General features: G+C 47.6%; 4 protein-coding genes across 7 annotated transcripts; 3 read left to right on the top strand and 1 right to left on the bottom strand.

Annotated features, from left to right (window-relative positions):
* The first annotated feature begins 1033 nt into the window (after nucleotides 1-1033).
* On the top strand, nucleotides 1034-5291 carry LOC134007370 (follistatin-related protein 1-like). Its single transcript, XM_062446785.1, has 12 exons — nucleotides 1034-1144; nucleotides 1248-1462; nucleotides 1580-1633; nucleotides 2838-2933; nucleotides 3031-3160; nucleotides 3259-3288; nucleotides 3498-3628; nucleotides 3857-3975; nucleotides 4154-4266; nucleotides 4416-4526; nucleotides 4642-4739; nucleotides 4876-5291. Exons 2-12 carry the CDS (start codon nucleotides 1460-1462, stop codon nucleotides 4915-4917), a joined length of 927 nt encoding a protein of 308 aa, XP_062302769.1. The 5' UTR covers nucleotides 1034-1144; nucleotides 1248-1459; the 3' UTR covers nucleotides 4918-5291.
* Nucleotides 5292-6658: 1367 nt separating this feature from the next.
* Nucleotides 6659-10502, top strand: LOC134007912 (glycogen synthase kinase-3 beta-like). Of its 2 annotated transcripts, none has more exons than XM_062447630.1 (11): nucleotides 6659-7409; nucleotides 7576-7769; nucleotides 7947-8030; nucleotides 8158-8268; nucleotides 8360-8490; nucleotides 8653-8759; nucleotides 8874-8971; nucleotides 9258-9353; nucleotides 9623-9830; nucleotides 9911-10003; nucleotides 10099-10502. In XM_062447630.1, exons 1-11 carry the CDS (start codon nucleotides 7298-7300, stop codon nucleotides 10149-10151), a joined length of 1287 nt encoding a protein of 428 aa, XP_062303614.1. In that variant the 5' UTR covers nucleotides 6659-7297; the 3' UTR covers nucleotides 10152-10502. The 2 variants fall into 2 exon arrangements, with proteins under 2 accessions (XP_062303614.1, XP_062303615.1); XM_062447631.1 differs by having other exon boundaries at nucleotides 6660-7409; nucleotides 9644-9830.
* Nucleotides 10503-10669: 167 nt separating this feature from the next.
* runx2a (RUNX family transcription factor 2a) lies at nucleotides 10670-12629 on the bottom strand. The gene is made up of 6 exons (XM_062447633.1): nucleotides 12369-12629; nucleotides 12032-12188; nucleotides 11830-11934; nucleotides 11582-11683; nucleotides 11170-11268; nucleotides 10670-11095 (listed from the first exon to the last, which is right to left on the bottom strand). Exons 1-6 carry the CDS (start codon nucleotides 12627-12629, stop codon nucleotides 10773-10775), a joined length of 1047 nt encoding a protein of 348 aa, XP_062303617.1. The 3' UTR covers nucleotides 10670-10772.
* A 1040-nt stretch (nucleotides 12630-13669) lies between these two features.
* On the top strand, nucleotides 13670-18200 carry supt3h (SPT3 homolog, SAGA and STAGA complex component). 3 transcript variants are annotated; one of them, XM_062447634.1, is made up of 13 exons: nucleotides 13670-13859; nucleotides 14276-14346; nucleotides 14473-14576; nucleotides 15986-16070; nucleotides 16163-16249; nucleotides 16367-16460; nucleotides 16596-16726; nucleotides 16875-16950; nucleotides 17063-17175; nucleotides 17369-17473; nucleotides 17552-17677; nucleotides 17767-17856; nucleotides 18034-18200. In XM_062447634.1, the coding sequence occupies exons 3-13, from the start codon at nucleotides 14485-14487 to the stop codon at nucleotides 18073-18075; spliced, it is 1041 nt and encodes a 346-aa protein (XP_062303618.1). In that variant the 5' UTR covers nucleotides 13670-13859; nucleotides 14276-14346; nucleotides 14473-14484; the 3' UTR covers nucleotides 18076-18200. The 3 variants fall into 3 exon arrangements, with proteins under 3 accessions (XP_062303618.1, XP_062303620.1, XP_062303619.1); XM_062447636.1 differs by having other exon boundaries at nucleotides 13672-13859; nucleotides 14473-14590; XM_062447635.1 differs by lacking the exons at nucleotides 13670-13859; nucleotides 14276-14346; nucleotides 14473-14576 and adding an exon at nucleotides 15739-15899.
* Nucleotides 18201-18229: the final 29 nt, after the last annotated feature.

The raw sequence follows: 18229 nt of genomic DNA, 5'->3' as shown, positions 1-18229 counted from the left end.
AACTGGTTGACCTCCAATGTTCGCCGTGTGTGTTCTTAGTTTATCTAACGATGGAATTGTCTGCTTTGTCCTGACTGTAACAACCTCAAACCACCATCCTCACACAAACTGTAAAACGAATCCTCTTCCCTTAATCACATCCTCAACCTTGAAACGCTTAACCCCTTGACCCACATCGATAACCTTGAACCCCATCTTTCCCACATTCTTAACCTTACATCCTGAACCTCGCACCCTATCCTTGAGCTTAAACCCCATCCTTTACATTGAACCACATCTTTAACCTTGAACCACATCCTGTGTTAGACAGCGTCCAGTAGGACAGACTGGGAAGGTCCATCTGCAGGAGTGTGACCAGGCTGAAGTTCCTGTCAGCAGCCTGCTCACACCTGTCATATCAGTGCTCTCAGCTGGATCACACCTCTTCTATCTCTGCTCTGTTTTACTGCTCGTGACAACAGCGATAAAATACCATTGCTGAATATAGACCTACATTGGGGGACACACACACCCATACACTATAACATGGACTATAAAGATGACCTCTCCACAGGTTATTTTTATTGAGTGCCGCTGTGGTGTGATTGGCCACACCAGGAGGGGGCGGGGTTATCGCTGCAGAGACACGGTCTGTATCAGAGCCTGACAGAATCTTGGAGAGAGAGGAGTGTGTTCGTGAGAGAGAATAAGAGTGTGTGTTTGGGTACGTGTGTGGGGCTGATAACATTGTGCAGTAGCAAAGCTCCAGAAACAAGAGGTCACCATATATCTCTCTAACTTACTCTCTCAGCTCCCTATTTCTGCCCCCTCCACACACACACACACACACACACTTGGTCAAAGCAGCACAAGCACACAGGAAGTGTTAGCCCAACTTCCTGAAAGAATGGAGATCTGCCCTGGACTGTGCAACAATGGTCCTCCGGTGGACCTAAGACTGAAGTTTACTCCACCCTGACGGCCTGAGAGTGTGTGTGTGTGTGTGTGTGTGTGTGTGTGTGTGTGTGTGTGAGAGAGAGAGAGAGAGTCTGCAGGATGTTTGTGAAGGTAGAACCCACATCAGTGTTCCTCACCAACCAAGCTCCCAGACATTCCTTCAGGCCGCCTAAATATTTATGTCCCGAGGGGGACACGTTGGACCAAGGTAAACACACACAGAGACACACACACACACACATTCTCCTCTCTTTCCAATTTTGTCTTCATCCACCATATTGGTCAGATGTGTTTGTGCCTCCCTGGTCTAGCTGGTTACAGTAGCACTGACTGGACCCATAGCTCCTTGTCCCAAATGGTTGACTTCATTGTCTCGCTCGTGGCTACGTCACCGCTGGGGGACATGGGCGGAGGGTGAATTCCGCGAACAGCTGTTCTCCTCCAGCTGCTCCTCCGAGACGCACCAAACTGCTGCTTTGTCCTGCTTCAAACTCCATCGCTGCACATTGAATGACTTGCTAAAATGGTACGTTAAATAGGTCGTTAAATGTTACATATTCGTCACTTGTTCGGTTGTTCTTTTAGTTTAATTAAGTTCTCGTTTAGTTGATTTTGTATTAACGCAGTCCGTTGTGTTCCGCAGTTGTATCAAGTTGTTCTCCTCATTCTTGGAGCGGCAATCCCCTGGCTGGCGGTGGTAAATATTCTCGATTTTTATGTTTCTTAGTAAAATAGAATATTTACCTGGTGACAAGTGGTTGTAAGGATTAAAAGGGCAAAACTATTCCTCACAGATTAAAGTCAGAGGATTTTTTTTCCGGGTTGACTCCAGCTCTTCAGCATCAGATTCAGCGCATCAGTGTCATTACAGTGGTGTTTGTGTGTTGCTTCAGGTGCGTGTGAGTGTGTTCTCTTTAGAGGCAAAACACCTGGCGTGTAATTACAGGTCGTAAGTGTGAGGTGAGTTAAGGGTGGTGAGATAAGGGTGAAGTTGTGTGTGAGGATGAGCATGTTTGTGTAGCCTAAGTGAGTGGGTGTTTAGCACTCTCAACATCAAAGTACCGGTAGCCTACATATGATAAAAAGATAATAGTGAGAAAAGGAGAGCATGATGAAAAGGGTATTTTTTCTCATTCTCTGCTGTGCACACGCCAATGTTTTTTCTTACACCATCCACTAAGACAGTCTTGCTTGAAAACACATTTAGCAAATGGGTGTGTGTTTGTGTGTTTATATTTTCTTGTTTCAAGAGTTGTTATTCATATCTGCACCGGGAGAAAATAATGACAACGCCAGTACAGTGGAACACTGTGTGTGTGGATATGTGTCAGTGTTTATTACAACAGTAGTAACAACAGTGTGTTGCAATAACTAGTTACAGACTCCAGTCAGGTGATGCTGCTTACAGTGTCCAAGGTTGTTACCTTCAGACAAAAAAACAGGCAGAGATACAAATAGACAGACAGATAGACAGACAAGAAAAAGCAAACAGACGGACAGACAAACAGGCAACAGAAAGACAGACTAACCCATTGACAGACAGACAGACAGACGGACCGAACCGACGGATAGAATCATCTTTGTAAGGCCTTTGTGAGGGCATGCGCGGGGCTATTGTTATGGTAAAGTTCCTGGGTGCGTGCGAAGGCCTCTGAATGAAAAAGTCAAAGGTCAGCTGGCTGCTCAGGGTCCATCTGCCGTGTATGTGTGTGTGAGCACGGCTGCAGGCCATGTGGAGGTTGTGATGGAGCTGACCAGCCTGGACCAGCAGGTCTGAAGGACCGGCGAGGATGAGAGAGGTCCTAACCACCTCATTCATCACAGCATCTGCCATGATCTTCTCTCAGACCCATGTTCTGTGTGTGTGTGTGTGTGTGTGTGTGTGTGTGTGTGTGTTGTAGGAGGGAAAGCCCGCAGCGTGTGCCAATGTGTTTTGTGGAGCGGGGAGAGAGTGCGCCATGACGGAGAGAGGAGAACCTGCTTGCATGTGCATCAACGTGAGTCTCTAACGCACACACACACACATAGACAAACACACGAATGCACACACAAACGACACAAGCGGGTTTTGTGTGTGTGTGTGTGCGTGTGCAGTACTGTAAGGCCCACAAGCATCCGGTGTGTGCCAGTAACGGGAAGACTTACCAGAACCACTGTGAGCTGCACCGGGACGCCTGCCTCACCGGGACCAAGCTGCACGTAGAGCAGGATGGACACTGCCAAGGTAGGACAAGGGTGTGTGTGTATGTGTGTACGTGTGTGGGTGTGTGTGTGGGTGATGTTGCAGAAAGACTCACTTGCTGGGTGTGTTTATTGTTTCAGAGATGTCCAACAAAGTTGCAGCCAGCCCAAGTAAGTGCAGATGCCTGCCGCAACAGAACCCGCACCATCTAAGCCCTCAACCTTCAATCCACCCAGAACCCCAAACCCCCTAGAACCTCAAATGACTCAGAAACCCTTACTCACCCATACCCCAGACCATAACCAAGAACGCTAACCCTACAGTTACTGTGGCCCAAACCCCACCAAATACCAACCTCTGTGGATCTGTGTGTGTGTAGTTGTGTGCTATGTAGCAGACAGGAATGAGCTACGGAGAAGAGTGATTGGCTGGCTTGAAGGGGAGGTGGAGCCCGATGGCTGGTTCTCAATAGGAAGCAACTTCTCTCACATCCTGGAGAAATACTTCAAGGTGGGAGGGACTTCCTGTCGGTGTGATGACAATATCTCATGTTGTAGGATAGGGTTCAGTTATGTGTGTTTGTTGTATGAATGTATGTTTGTTTAACAGACTGCACTGTGTGGCGTTTTGTAAGCGACTCGTATCTTAACCAGGGCTTACCTCACCCAACACACACGAGCATAAACACAGTTTTAGCGGTGAGCGTAATCATAACATGAGGATGTGTGTGTTTCTCAGGAGTACGATGATGGAGATTCCCAGATGGACTCGTCTGAACTCCTGAAGTTCCTCCAACACAACGAGACAGCCATCAACATCACCGCCTACGCCAGCCAGGACAACAATCGCCTGCTCAGGTCTGCTCAGACACACACACACACACACACACACAAGCAAGCACAAACTCACACATGGGAAGAGTGTAAACATGCACACATACATACACTCCAGCTAATGTTGGCTGGGCATTGGGTAATCTTGGCATGTTGATTCTATGTTATAAATATACTATTTTGTGTGCGCATGTGTGTGTAGGAGCCTATGTGTGGATGCTCTCATTGAGTTGTCAGATGAAAATGCTGACTGGAAGCTAAGTTTCGATGAGTTCCTCAACTGCCTGAAGCCTGACTTCAACCCCCCAGAGAGAAGTACATAAACACACACACACACACCCTGTATCCTAAAACACACAGCGCACACACACACCCTTACACTCCTCCTGTGATGTAGCTGTGATGTGCTATGGAATGTAACTTCCTGTGTGACATCACTTCCCGTGCGACATCACTTCCTGCAGTGTGTGCCCTGGAGGACGAGACATACGAGGATGGGGCAGAGACTCAGATGGAATGTAACCGCTGTGTATGCGCCTGTGGAAACTGGGTCTGCACAGCTCTCACCTGCGACGGTAAGGACACACACACCTCACACACACACACACACGCACACACGCACACACCATGTACGCAAACACACCCTTCACACGTACATTCACACAGGTGTGTCACTGTCCCCTGTTTCAGGAACAGAGCGCCCAGAGGTGGTGGAGGCTGAGGGGGCGGAGCAGGAAATGACCGAGGAGGAGTGGACCCGCAGGGTGGCAGAGCTCAACATGCGCCAGGTCTGGATCGGCACTTACACACACACACACACACACACACGTACAGTCTCACACAAGATATACACACACAAAACACACATGTAGCTACACAAAAAAACATAAAGGTGATTCCTCTGCTCCCTTTCCTTTCACCCAGGAGACTGTAGAAAAGATGAAGGTGGGCGTCAATGAGATCTGAGATGAGACCCACTTTATAATTTCAACCAACCAGAATGACTGCAGACTCTCATCCAACCAACCAGTGTGACTGCAGACTGTCATCCAACCAATCATGATCAGCCATGCCTTTCCGGCTTTATGATTCTGGTCTATTTCTGTTACGTCAGACATAATACTGTTCTAGATTTACTTTACTGTACCATAGTTAGTGGGACTGAATAAGATTGTTGAGATGATAAGGATTAGTTTATTGACAATAGTTTATAGTCCCTTCACGTTTCTCAGAAGACTGTAGCAACTACTGAATGGTCTGAACTGTGGTCCAGGGATGATTGTTGATGATGTCATCTTGTTTGTGTATTTGTGTCAAAATAAAGATTACTTATTTACTTATAAACATGCCATGTGAGTTGGATTGATGTACAGTGTACCCGCAAAGTATTCACAGCGCTTCACTTTTGCCACATTTTGTTATATTACAGCTTTATTCCAAAATGGATTCAATATTTTTTTTTCCTCAAAATTCTACACACAGCAACCCAGCAATGATAACGTGAAAAAGGATTTTCACGTTATCAAAGGTTTATTTTTAATATAATAGCAAAAATTAAGAACGAAAATATAAAAATGTTGTTCGGCTAAAGAGTTCAATCTTTATTTCATCAGACCAGAGAATTTTGTTTCTCATGGTCTGAGAGTCCTTCAGGTGCCTTTTGGCAAACTCCAGCCGGGCTGTCATGTGCCTTTTAGGAGTGGCTTCCGTCTTGCCACTCAATCATATAGGCCTGATTGGTGGAGTGCTGCAGAGATGGTTGTCCTTCTGGAAGGTTCTCCTCTCTTCACATAGAAATGCTGGAGCTCTGTCAGAGTGACCATCAGGTTCTTGGTCACCTCCCTGACTTAAGACCCTTCTCCCCGATCACATGTCAATAACCCTAATAAGAAATGTGTGTATTATACAATCATACACAAGCATTTCACTCAAATGATTGTTAGAATCAGAATCAGAATTCGGTTTATTCGCCATGTATGTTATACAAACACAGAATTTACTGTGGCAGGGAGGTGCAAAACACTAAACATATACAGATCTTAAATTAAGTAAAAGTACAAAAGTTTAACTATTTCTAAGAACTAAACAATCTAAGAATACAACAAGGTAGGTATATTAGGTATATTAGGTATATTTCTTTATCAAGAAGTGCACTGAGTCGTCGGGTTCAAGGAAAGTTCAATGGTTTATTTTTTGCAAGGAAGTCTGTGTCGGTACAGAGTTGTCTAAAAGCTTCACAGTAATAGGCAGTACTTTTATACATGGTTTGAACAAGTTACAGGATGGAGACAAGACTTTTCGCCTCCCCCATGTGGAGGCGGAAGTCTGTCACCTTTGCAACAGTTTGATACCTGCTCCTCATACATGCACTGCAAAAGATCAAACAATCAGCATATTTAATCAGGGCTTGATGTTAAGGCAAACAGGAACATTCCTTGGGTGTTCTGCTTCTGGTCAACCATATTTGGGTGCAGTGGTTTCTCTTCCTGAGCGCAAAGATGTCACACACACACAGCCAGCATCATTCTTTTCATCCTGTATAACAACTTGCTCAAATATTTCCATCAATGATAAATAAATAAATACAATGCAAACAAATGTAACAGTATGTTACTGGAGTTACTTCGCTCATCTGCACGTCTTTTATTTTGAAATCAATACAAAGCCAACAGTACAGGAAATTGGTACTACCAGTTATCTGGTGTTTCCTGTCTGTATGGAGCTCCGCACGGCGTTGGGCCGGGTTGTGGCTGTCTAGCAGAAACAGTGAGAGAAGGGAAGGTGTTCAGAGGGAAAACGGCAATGATTATTTTCCTCACCTGGTTTTTAACCTTTCTACGTAACCGGCTGATGGTAGTCAGGGACAGTCCTTTTAGTGTCTCTGTGTGACATAATTCGTTTTTGTTGTTCCATCATCAGTAAATATGTCCATCCTAAGCTGAGCTTGCTAGAGCTACTCTAGCTACATGTTTTTGATCTTGGTAGCCCTGTGTGCTTAGGTTCTCTAGCTCGTTGTCATTAATGCTGGTGATCGTTTCGTTTCAATTTGAGAATATGAAAACTAGTATTCTTATTCACAAAACTAGTTTTTTCAAATGTAGAAAACAGAGCAACGGCCTTGCTAAATAACTACTTTAAGCCTAGTTAGGCTAGCTAGCTATACTTGGCCTACATTACCTAAGGGATCTTTGTCATACTGCTGTACTGTAGTGGACGATTTCGGATTTACATATTTCAAAAAACATCTGTTGAGGCCCCTCACACTAGCTAGTATTTAGCTAGCTAGCTACCGTTGGCCACTTAGCTAAGCTACTAGCTAGCTACAAAGTGTTGTTTTGAGGCAAGTATGGCTGAAGCCTGCCGTCCAGAGATGTCTGGTCGACCCAGGACCACCTCCTTCGCGGAGAGCTGCAAGACGGTACAGCAGACCTCGACTGTTGGCAGCGTCAAAGTAGTCAGTAAGTAACGTTACCGAAGCTGGTAATAGTTAGCTAGCACCCGTAGCTCAGTGCATCATGCCTGTTAAGTGTGTGTTCCCAGCTTTGTTATTAATATAATAAATGTACTTTCATGTTGCCATTAGTTTGGTAGCTTCCCTAACGGTGTCAGGGTCCGTCTTCCCAGGAGACAAGAATGGCAGCAGGGTGACGACAGTTGTAGCAACCCCCGGCCAAGGTCCCGACCAGTCACAGGAGGTTAGCTACAGCGACACAGAGGTGATCGGGAACGGCTCATTCGGAGTTGTTTACCGGGCCAAACTGTGCGACTCTGGAGAGCAGGTGGCCATCAAGAAGGTCTTGCAGGACAAGAGGTTCAAGGCAAGGGGTGTGTCTGGCGTGTGTTGGGTGTGCCTGGCGTGTGTTGGGTGTGTCTGGCGTGTGTTGGGTGTGTCTGAGGTGTGTTGGGTGTGTCTGGTGTGTGTTGGGTGTGTCTGGTGTGTAATGTGTATTTGGCATCACATGGTCTGACTCTCCCCTGCCCACTTCTCACCAAAGAACCGGGAGCTCCAGATTATGAGGAAGTTGGACCACTGCAATATTGTCCGTCTGCGCTACTTCTTCTACTCCAGTGGAGACAAGGTCAGTCTGTCTGTCTCTGCCAGCCTATACACCTGTCTGCCTCTCAGCCTATTTTGCTAGCTGTCGGTCTCTATATCAGTCTCTCTAAAATAACTGTCTGTGTGCGTGTGTGTGTGTGTATGCACAGAAGGATGAGGTGTATCTTAACCTGGTTCTGGACTATGTTCCTGAGACGGTATACAGAGAGTCCCGCAAGTACAGCCGAGCTAAGCAGACGCTGCCCACTCTCTACATCAAGGTAGGACCCCTGGCCCCGCCCTCGGGGGACCCCCAGACTCTGGTGCTCTGCAACTCTACGAGCTTGGATTCTGACATGTGTGTGTTTTTAGTTGTACATGTACCAGTTGTTCCGGAGCCTGGCCTATATCCACTCCTATGGGATCTGTCACCGGGACATCAAGCCTCAGAATCTGCTGCTGGACCCTGACAGTGGAGTTCTCAAACTCTGTGACTTCGGCAGGTAGGAGGAGCCAGGGAAAAGGGGCATGGCCCAGGGCATGAGTGGGGCGGGGCCAGATGTTGGGCAGGGTAGGGCTAAAAGAGAGTAGTCGGGCACTTTCTCACGAGAAACAAAGGCACATGCAACACTTCTTTATGTCTTAAGGTGTGTATGTGTGTTCAGTGCTAAGCAGCTTGTTCGTGGAGAGCCAAATGTGTCCTACATCTGCTCCCGCTACTACCGAGCTCCGGAACTCATCTTTGGAGCCACCGACTACACCTCCAGCATAGGTAACCACACACACACACACACATCGATACAGATAGTTATGCACAGCAACAATATCAAGTTTGACCCATGTTGGTTTTGCGTGTGTGTGACATTCTCTGTGTTTCTTTTTACAGATGTATGGTCAGCTGGCTGTGTTCTAGCAGAGTTGTTGCTAGGGCAACCCATATTTCCTGGTGACAGTGGAGTGGATCAGTTGGTGGAAATTATCAAGGTATACACACATGATGTCCTACTGTTCTCTGTGTGTGCATTCAGCAGTACTTGTATTCATTTGTGTCTCAGGTATGTGTTTGAGAGTGTGTTTAGTAAGTCGGACATCTATGTTGTGTGTGTGTGTGCATTCAGTAAGTCTAAATAGAATTGTTTACATTGCATCTATTTATTGAAGTCTATAAAGTTTCTATTTTGTAATCTAGAAAGTTATTAGATTGTAGTCCATGTAGTTTCTATATTGTAGTCTACTTTGCAGTCTATATACTGTTTATTGTTTTGTGCAGGTTCTGGGGACCCCCAGCAGAGAGCAGATCAGGGAGATGAACCCCAACTACACAGAGTTCCGCTTCCCTCAGATCACAGCTCATCCCTGGACTAAGGTGACTACCTGCACAGCTGTGTTTCTGGTCTCCAGTGATGCTCCTGGGGGTCACGTGGTGTGTCATGTGACCCACCCCCCACCCAGTGTACAAGCTCTGTCAGAGTGACTCTTGACAAGCTCTTGTGGCTCTGGTGGTCCAACCATGTAGGAGATGCAGGGTTTAAGCTCAGTAATTGGGTGCTCTGGCCTGAACAGCATGTGATCTGAAGATGGTAGTTGCAGCTCATTGGTTAACTGGTGTCTGGAGGTGTGATTGACAGGTGTTAGCCATGTGTTATTGGTCCTCAGGTGTTCCGGCCACGGACGCCGGTGGAAGCAATTGGCCTGTGTTCCCGCCTGCTGGAGTACACGCCCACTTCCCGCCTCACGGCGCTTGAGGCCTGTGGCCACGCCTTCTTTGATGAACTACGAGATCCAAACCTCAAACTCCCTAATGGACGAGACACGCCCCCTCTGTTCAACTTCTCTATGCAGGGTAAACAAATAACATACACACACACATACCTGTTATCTTAGGCAGATTCATGTTCTGACTGTGTGTGTGTGTGTGACCAGAGCTGTCCAGTAAGCCCATGCTTGCATCTGTTCTGATCCCCGCCCACGCCCGTTGTCAACCTGGAGACGCGTCTCCTAGCAACAGACACTCAGGTCAGAACTGCCCCTTCTCCCTCCTCCTACCCTCTCCTCACCTACATACCGACGGTCTTTCTCTCTGTCTCATGACATTTATTCTTGTCTTCCAGATGCAATTCACCCTCAGAACCCCAATGCTGACCCCGCCTCCTCCTTCACCTGACTCCTCCCCCAGCCCCGCCTCCTCTGCATCTGTCTGCCGTTCTCCCAGAGTTCTCATTAAGTATACAAACGTGTATATATATATATATATATATATGTGTGTGTTTGTGTTTATATACATGTATTTGTTGTCATTGCCTGTATTATATGCGTGCATGTGCGCGCACGTGTGTGTGTGGGGGGGCCATGTCTGGGTGTAGGATGGAAACACAGCTGTCTGCAGACCCACCACTACTACAACACTACTTGAATGCCTTTTTGTGACTGAATATTTGTATTTTATTTTGTAAAAAAAAAGAAAAAAAGAAGAAAAAAAAGCTTTTATTTCTATTAAAGTAAAGAATGCTCTGGACCTCCTCTCTGTAGATCAGGGTGTTCACTCGGTTACAGTTGTGGTCAATAAACAAGAGTTTAGTCTGAGTAGCGGTCTGTCTGAAATACATGTCTGTCTGACAGCCCTTCACTGTCAATCTCTTCCTCAAGGCTGTGTTGGTGTTGAAAATGAAACCTTAGTGCTTGTTTCACGCCAGACCACACACGTATTTTAGGGCTGTATTACAGTACACACACCAACATAAATAATCCCTGACACACTCCATCACAATAAGCTCCTACCAGTTTATCAATATGGCCGCCAAACAGGCTCCTCCCCCTGACTGCCTTGCACAGCCCCATCCATTTCAACAGCTAGTGGGGTTGTAGGGATGTGGTCCCCCGTCCCGATGTACAGTTGGTTCGTTCCGGTCGAGCTTCCATAAACTGCATAACAGGGCTGGAGGGTACCACTGTGGGACTGCGGGGAGGCCGAGTAGGGAAGTGGCCGGAAGGAGTTGTAAGGAGGAGTTGGGGAAGACGAGGAGTAGGGGAACGATGAGTAGTGCATTCTGGGTGCAGACGACAGGGGCAGGAAACGCCGATCGAATCCAGAGCTCAGCTCGCACACTCCTGATATACACACATACATATGTCAGCAGGTCATTCCAGATCCTTCACATCACCATTGTTGTGTAAATGTGTACCTGATAGGCTGGGTGTTCGGGAAGAGAAGGGCGTGGCCACTTGAGCCAGATAGGACTGCTCATAGGTCCAGGGAGGGGAGGGGAGGGACTGCCTGGCGTCTAGGAAACAGAGAGGGTCATGGTTCATACAAGTTCACACACACACATTCTGAGACTTGCATAAACAATCTCCCTCCGTCCAATGTGTGTAGAATTTACTCTCTGGATCTGAGAAGTTTCGAAGTAACAAAAGGGACTGCGGACTTATTAATGGGGGTGGAGTTTGAAGCTGTGTTGATAGTAACACAGTCGATGCTGTGAGTGCAGCATGTCCATACAGACCAGCTGGCTCCTCCCTCTCCTGTAGCTGACACAAGACTGACTTCTCTTCCACACACACACATACACTCTCCGTTTAAAGAAACACACACACCTGCGGTGGGGTTGGTGAGACTGTTGAGCAGGTGAGGGCTCGTTGGCACGGCAACCCGGAAAAGTCCCATTTTGGGCCCCTCCCCCATCTTCTGTCTGTGACCTATCAGAGAGAAGCACAAGAGTACACATCAGTCTTGTGTGGATGCGTGTCATGAGGCGGCGATGTGTGTGTGTATTTGTTTGTAGGTGTGGGTGTGTGTGTGTGTGCATGATTGTGTGCGTGAGAGACTGTGTGTGAGTGCTCACGGCGGGGTTCACGGGGTCCATCCACGGTGACCTTGATGGCTCTCTGGATAGTCGCCACTTGAGGAGGGCTGCTCAGCACTGTGATAGTCAGGGTGAAACTTTTACCTACACACACACACACACACACACACACACATTCAGCATCAGTGTCTAACTGACACATTTATTTATACAAGGTTTTTTTTGGTGTGTGTGTGTATACCTCTTCCACTACGCCCTATGAAGCGGAGGTCATTGAAGCGAGCTGCGCCTCCTTTCATCACCGTGGACGCGTTCCTCAGCTCCGCCGAACAGTTCTCATCGTTCCCCGCCATCACCGTGACAACCACCCCTTCGCTTACCTCACCCAGGGCGTGCACCTGCACAGACGGAAAGGTGTGTGTGAGAAGGGGGGTATGTATTTGGTCAAAGGTGCGCTGGTGGCTCCTGTTGCCCACCAGGTATGACATCTTCACAAACATCACCCCATTTCTCTGGTCTGGCCGGATATGAAAGGAATCATAAATAAGCATCTAGGGTTGGGGGAGGGAGGTGATCACCGTGAAGGCGCGCGGCAGGGTCTTGTTGCAGCGCCAGTGCGCCGGTAGGTGCGAGCAGATAAAGTTGGGACTATCCGTGCGCACGAGCCCGGCGGGGATCTCTATGGTGTTCCTGGGATCATGCGCGCGTGGTCGTTGCGCAGAGGAGGTGATCTCGCGCTCACCTTGGAGACTGTCTGGCATAACCGAGACCGGCGGCTGGCGCGTGCTCGCTGGAGAGTTGAATGTCCGGTTCACAATGGGATCTATGGGAAGGAGCATGAAAGATTAATTAATCATTAATTATTCAGGCTGTGTCAGCAGGGGCGACGCCAGATAATTAGATTAATGCAGGTGCTAAGGGGGTGCTAGATCATTGACAGGGGGAGCTGCGCAATTCTATATATTATATATAAATACTATCAGGGCCGCCTGGGCCGGAATGGGACCCATTTTCAGACCGGCAGTGTAATGGCCAAAGCCAGCCCATCCCCCATCAGGGGCCGAGCCATACGTTGAACAATCGGGGCTTAACCCGAACCTAGAACCTAGTCAAGGTTTTGATGCGAGGTGAAATCGGAACTTCACATGAATGCGAGCGCGCATTTTTTGCATTAATTTCTGTGCAAAATCGTTTTTTGAGCTTTCTGTAGGCTAATATAAATATTTCGTTGGACTCATATTGTAATATTTTCTGGAAATTACAACCCAAATTTGTACCTGAAAGATTCAGGGCTTTTGAGAAAACATATTTTTCACACCCTTGCAGGAACCTAGATTTATGAAGTGACAGATCTTTCTTTTTTTACCTGGCCTTTTCAGTTCCTCCTGGCATCTTTCCCCCATCCATTTTATTCTTTTTGCATCAGTTTAATCTTGCTAACTCCACAACAATAAATAATTGTTTAGGCTTGTCTCCGTGGCAACAAACTTGGTACACGCACTTGTGTTTGAGAAAGAGAGCATGCGCGACAACTGAAAACGGCACTTTTTAATCCACGGTCTGATCATGCGCTTATTTAGATTAAAACCTAGTGTAGCCTATTAGCTTACTTATCAGTCACAGTAACTTAACACATATCGTTTTAGTCGGTGTCTGAAAAAAACTAAGAGAAAGCAGGCGATCTGCTGGGCCAATTTATGAGCGGGCAGAGCGGCCCACCGTGAATTCTCCCGATGGCCACTCCGGGCCTGAATACTATTAATAAATGAGTAATATTTTTGGGGGTGCTATCGGGGTGCTTTGGTCTTTCTTGGGGGTGCTGAAGCACCTGCTAGCCCCTCCCTAGCGCCGCCCATGTGTGTCATGGTAAATATCTGCAGTCACACTAGATGGCGCTGTGCCCTAATCACAACTAAATTCACTCCCAATGCATCATCGAGGTGCGACGCCAAACTTTATACGGTAGTAGCTTCAAACCATTTACTTTGAGAACCAAACGACACTCCAAGTTCACAGAACAGCGCTGCACGAAATCAACTGTCAGGTGAAACAGCCCCGACATACAGCTGGTAAATAGACTGTCCTCACACACAACTGTCTCTCTTTGTCTCGGCAGTACTTAATTAGCTGGCTACGTTATTTTAGCTAGCTAGCCTTCTCGATCACGTCTACCTTTCGGTATGTGTCTATGTCCGTGCGCGCGCGTGTGTGTGTTTGTGTGTCTATATATATATATGCATGTGCGCCCTCCAATATCCCTATGAACCACAGGTTTGAATACAGGAATAGCTGCATTTGACAGTCAGATGTTGTGACCGACCAAAGGAAGGCAGTGGTTTAGAGGGCAGCCATGCTGAACCTCATCTTTTGTGCCTGAGAGTGTGTGTATGTGGGCATGTGTATGTGAGAGTGTCAGTGTGTGTGTATGTGTAAGAGAGAGTGTGAGTGACAGAGAGATTATAGCTTCTGATTTGCCTGTCTTTAGTTCTGGCTGAATGGGAGATCCTGTTGTTGCATAAATCAGACCGGAGCCCCCAGACCTCAGCCTGACTTCAGGTGCGTGCGCGTGCGTCTTGCGGTGTGTTTGTACACACTAATCTCTGTAAGTGGTTCAGTGTGTGTATATCTAGCTGTCTGCGACGTTAAACGTGTGCGTGTGTGTGTGGGGTAATGTGTTTGCAGGTGGCAGTGGTGATGAGCAGTCCCATGGCTAGCTCCTCCTCCAGCTACTCCAGGGACCGCCCCTCCAACCGTACCAGCTTCATCCCTGAACTACAGAGCATGATGTACCTATCTATCTGTCTATCTGTCGGTCTGTCTGTTTGTCTGTCGGTCTGTCTGTCTATCTATCTGTCGGTCTATCTATCTGTTTGTCTGTGCCTATCTGTCGGTCTATCTGTCGGTCTGTCTGTCTATCTATCTGTCGTTCTATCTATGTCTGTCTATCTGTCTATCTAGTTATCTGTCTCTGTATCTATCTAGCTATATATATCTTATAGATGTCTAAATGTCTGTCTGCCTGATTTATCCGTCCGTCCATCAATCCTCTCTTCCATCTATCTATCTGTCTGTGTGTCTACAGAGCATGGTGTTACCACCCATCTATATATGTCTGTTTGTCACAGTCCCCAACAAGCACAGTGTTAAAGCACCGACACAGTCACTGACCTCGATATAGCTTGGTGTTAGAATACAGGCACAGATCAGTTTCATGTTGAATATTCATACTCACACGGTTTAACAGTGATTTTAGTGGACAAAGGTGCCCCATTGTAGGGTGGCCAAGGTGTTAGAACTGAGGAGAAGAGTGTTACTCACCCCAGCAAAGGCCTGGGTTCCCTCTCGCGAAAAGACTATTGGACGCCATGGGCCTAGCTTAGGTAGTATATAGAGAAACACATGCACACATACAGTCACACAGTACGTGTTAGTGAACGAGTAGTTTAGAAACGTCTATCAAAAGGTTTGGGAGGGTACTCACTCAGTGTGGTGGTCCACCTGTGGCCGTGAGAGTCTGTCTGCGGTTCTGATGGTCTGGCTGTGGTGGTGTGGTCAAAGAGAATGAGGTGTCGTCTATATGTTTAACCAGCCTTAACCCTCATACACACCTCCCACATGCTACCTAGTTTTCTCCCTCCCTCTTCCTCTATTCTCTCCCTCTATTCTCTCTCTACCTCTCTCTATTCTGTCTCTTTCTATTCTCTCTGTTCTGTCTGTCTTTTCTCCCTCTATTCTCCCTCCCTCTCTCTCCCTCTCTCTCCCTCTCTCTCTCTCTCTCTCTCTCTCTCTCTCTCTCTCTCTCTCTCTCTCTCTCTCTCTCTCTCTCTCTCTCTCTCTCTCTCTCTCTCTCTCTCTCTCTCTCTCTCTCTCTCTCTATTCTGTCTCTTTATTCTCTCCCTCTATTCTACCTCCCTCTCTATTTTGTCTCTTTTCTCTCCCTCTATTCTCCCTCTCTCTTTCTATTCTGTCTCTCTATTCTCTCCCTCTATTCTACCTCCGTCTCTCTCTCTATTTTCTCTCTCCAATCACAGACGGCCCTCTCTCTCTGTCTAAGGTAGGGCTGGGAAAAAGGGAGTCAGGATGTGGGCTCCATCGTTGCTGACGGGCAGGTGTGTGTGTCGGGGAAGTGGTTCCTCTATGCAAAAAGACAAGAGAGGGCTCAGTGTGTGTGTGTGTGTGTGCGCTGGTGTTACAGGTTTGCTCTCGGAGATGCTCGCAGGCCACTACATGATACCGCTGCTCTGGTGGAGGATATAGTCCACACTCAACTCATCAACTTGGTAACAGCCCCTTCCCCACACACACACACACACTGAGCCCTCTCTTCTCATTTCTGCATCAGCCACTAATCAGTGTGTGTGTGTGTTTGTAGCTGCAGCAGGCGTGCGAGGGGGCCGTGCTGCGGGGTTCAAGGGTCATCTCAGCGGAAGACATCCTGTTCGTCATGAGGAAAGACAAGGTGACAGCTTATTGGCTACTTTTTCTGACCACCTGTTGGGACAAGATGACTTCCTGTTCATTGTGCATCATCTAACCCCACCACCTCATCATAGTCTTCCTCACCTCTGTCCCCCAGAGGAAGCTGGCCAGACTCTTGCGGTACATGCAGTTCCGGGACTATAAGTCTAAAGTCCTGAAGAACATCGAAGACGAGGAACCACTCGAGTCAGGTACACAATCTCTCTCTCGGTTCACTCCTCTCCCTCTCCCTTCCTCTATCTCTCGCGCATTCTCAGTGACCCCTCTCTCCATTGTTCTCTCCTTTCATTCACCCCATCCCTTTTCTTTCTGTCACGCCCACAAAGATAGGTCCACCGTTGCCGGGGGTAACAAGCGCCAGCGTCTGATGGTGGACTTCCTGTCCTGGGTGGACCAGACCGGGGAGTTCCTGTCCCTCACCAACACTCTGGACGAGATCAAGCAGGAGCGACTGGAGGTCAGGGGGTCATGTCTTTAAGATACGATACTGTCATTTGACTGTTGCCATAACCTTACTTTGTTCATAACCTGACCTTGGCCTACATGTAGAAATGTAATTTGGGTTTTATCATTTCTTGACTGTGTGTGTGTGTGTGTGTGTGTAGAGGCTGGAGAGACACTCAAGGAACATGGACCCTGCTCAGTACTCTGAGTTCTGTGAGAGTCGTCAGCTCAGCTTTGGTGAGGATCCATTCTACCCTCTAACTCTCCTCTAATCCTCTCTCCCACTCACTGCTCCTCTCTTGCCATGGTAGATGATCCTGTACCATCCTTTGTGTGTGTGTGTGTGCAGCTAAGAAGGCCTCAAAGTTCCGTGATTGGCTGGACTGTAGCAGCTTGGAGGTGAAACCCAATGCCGTCGCCATGGAGATCCTGTCCTACCTGGCCTATGAGACGGTTGCTCAGGTAAAGGCTTCCCCCAGAGCTCTAGAACGATCTGTGGTGGGAGGAGCCAGAAAGCGTAGAGAGCAAACACTCCTCTGGACACATACTCAAATAATCATACAGAACTTTTAAATCAAGACTCTCCTTCTAAATAATGTGGTACTGATGCATTCATATGGTGTGCGGGTGTGAATGTGTGTGTGTGTGTGCGCAGATTGTAGATCTGTCTCTGCTTGTAAAACAAGACATGAGTCCCAAGACCGGCCCTTTCAGCCATGTCATCGCTGCCAACTACATCCACTACCACAGCAACACAGAGGTAACACACACACACACAATCCACAGCAACACAGAGGTAACACACACAAGCACTGATACTCTCTCTCTCTCTCTCCAGGTAAAAAAAGATCCAGATTCTCCGGAAAACACGCCCCCCTCCACCCCGAGCTCCTCCCACTCTTCAAAGTCCCTCCCCCAGGGTAACGGGGAGAGCAGCAGGAGTCGACAGAGGAAACGCAAGAAGGTACCTGATGGGGTTGTCTCATGCTGAGACAGCCACAGATGGGCTTAAACCCTGCCCATGACCATGTTGTGAATCTGTGTGTGTTGCAGAGCTCAACAGTGAGTGCGGAGCCCCTCAGTGGAGCAATCCAGCCCTGCCACATCCGGGAAGCCATCAGACGCTACAATTACACACACACGGTAAACATTCACACACACCTGAGATTCCGGGTCAAAGTGAGTTTCCCCAAGTCGATCCTAGATCGGATGCTTGATTTGTTCTCCTCTCCACCCTCTCTCCTATGCTCTCCTTCTTCCTGTCCACCATCTTGCCTATTCTCTCCTCCCTCCTCTTCCCCACCCTCTCTCCTTCCTCAGAGCTCCTACAGGCGCAGTGGGATGGCCTTCCTGGCCTGCTGAGGGATGGAGTCACATGATGGAGGGAGGAGAAAGGATAGGCAGCCAGACCAGTTTTGTATTTTTTTGTGTCTAGAAATGTTGATATTTCACCTTATACTTTGGAATAAAATGATCATTCAATTCTTCTTGTGACGTCTGCTTTTTGACCCATACA

The sequence above is a fragment of the Osmerus eperlanus genome, chromosome 21, assembly GCF_963692335.1.
Source record: "Osmerus eperlanus chromosome 21, fOsmEpe2.1, whole genome shotgun sequence".
Classification (NCBI taxonomy): Eukaryota; Metazoa; Chordata; class Actinopteri; order Osmeriformes; family Osmeridae; genus Osmerus; species Osmerus eperlanus.
This window is presented reverse-complemented; position numbering and strand designations above follow the sequence as displayed.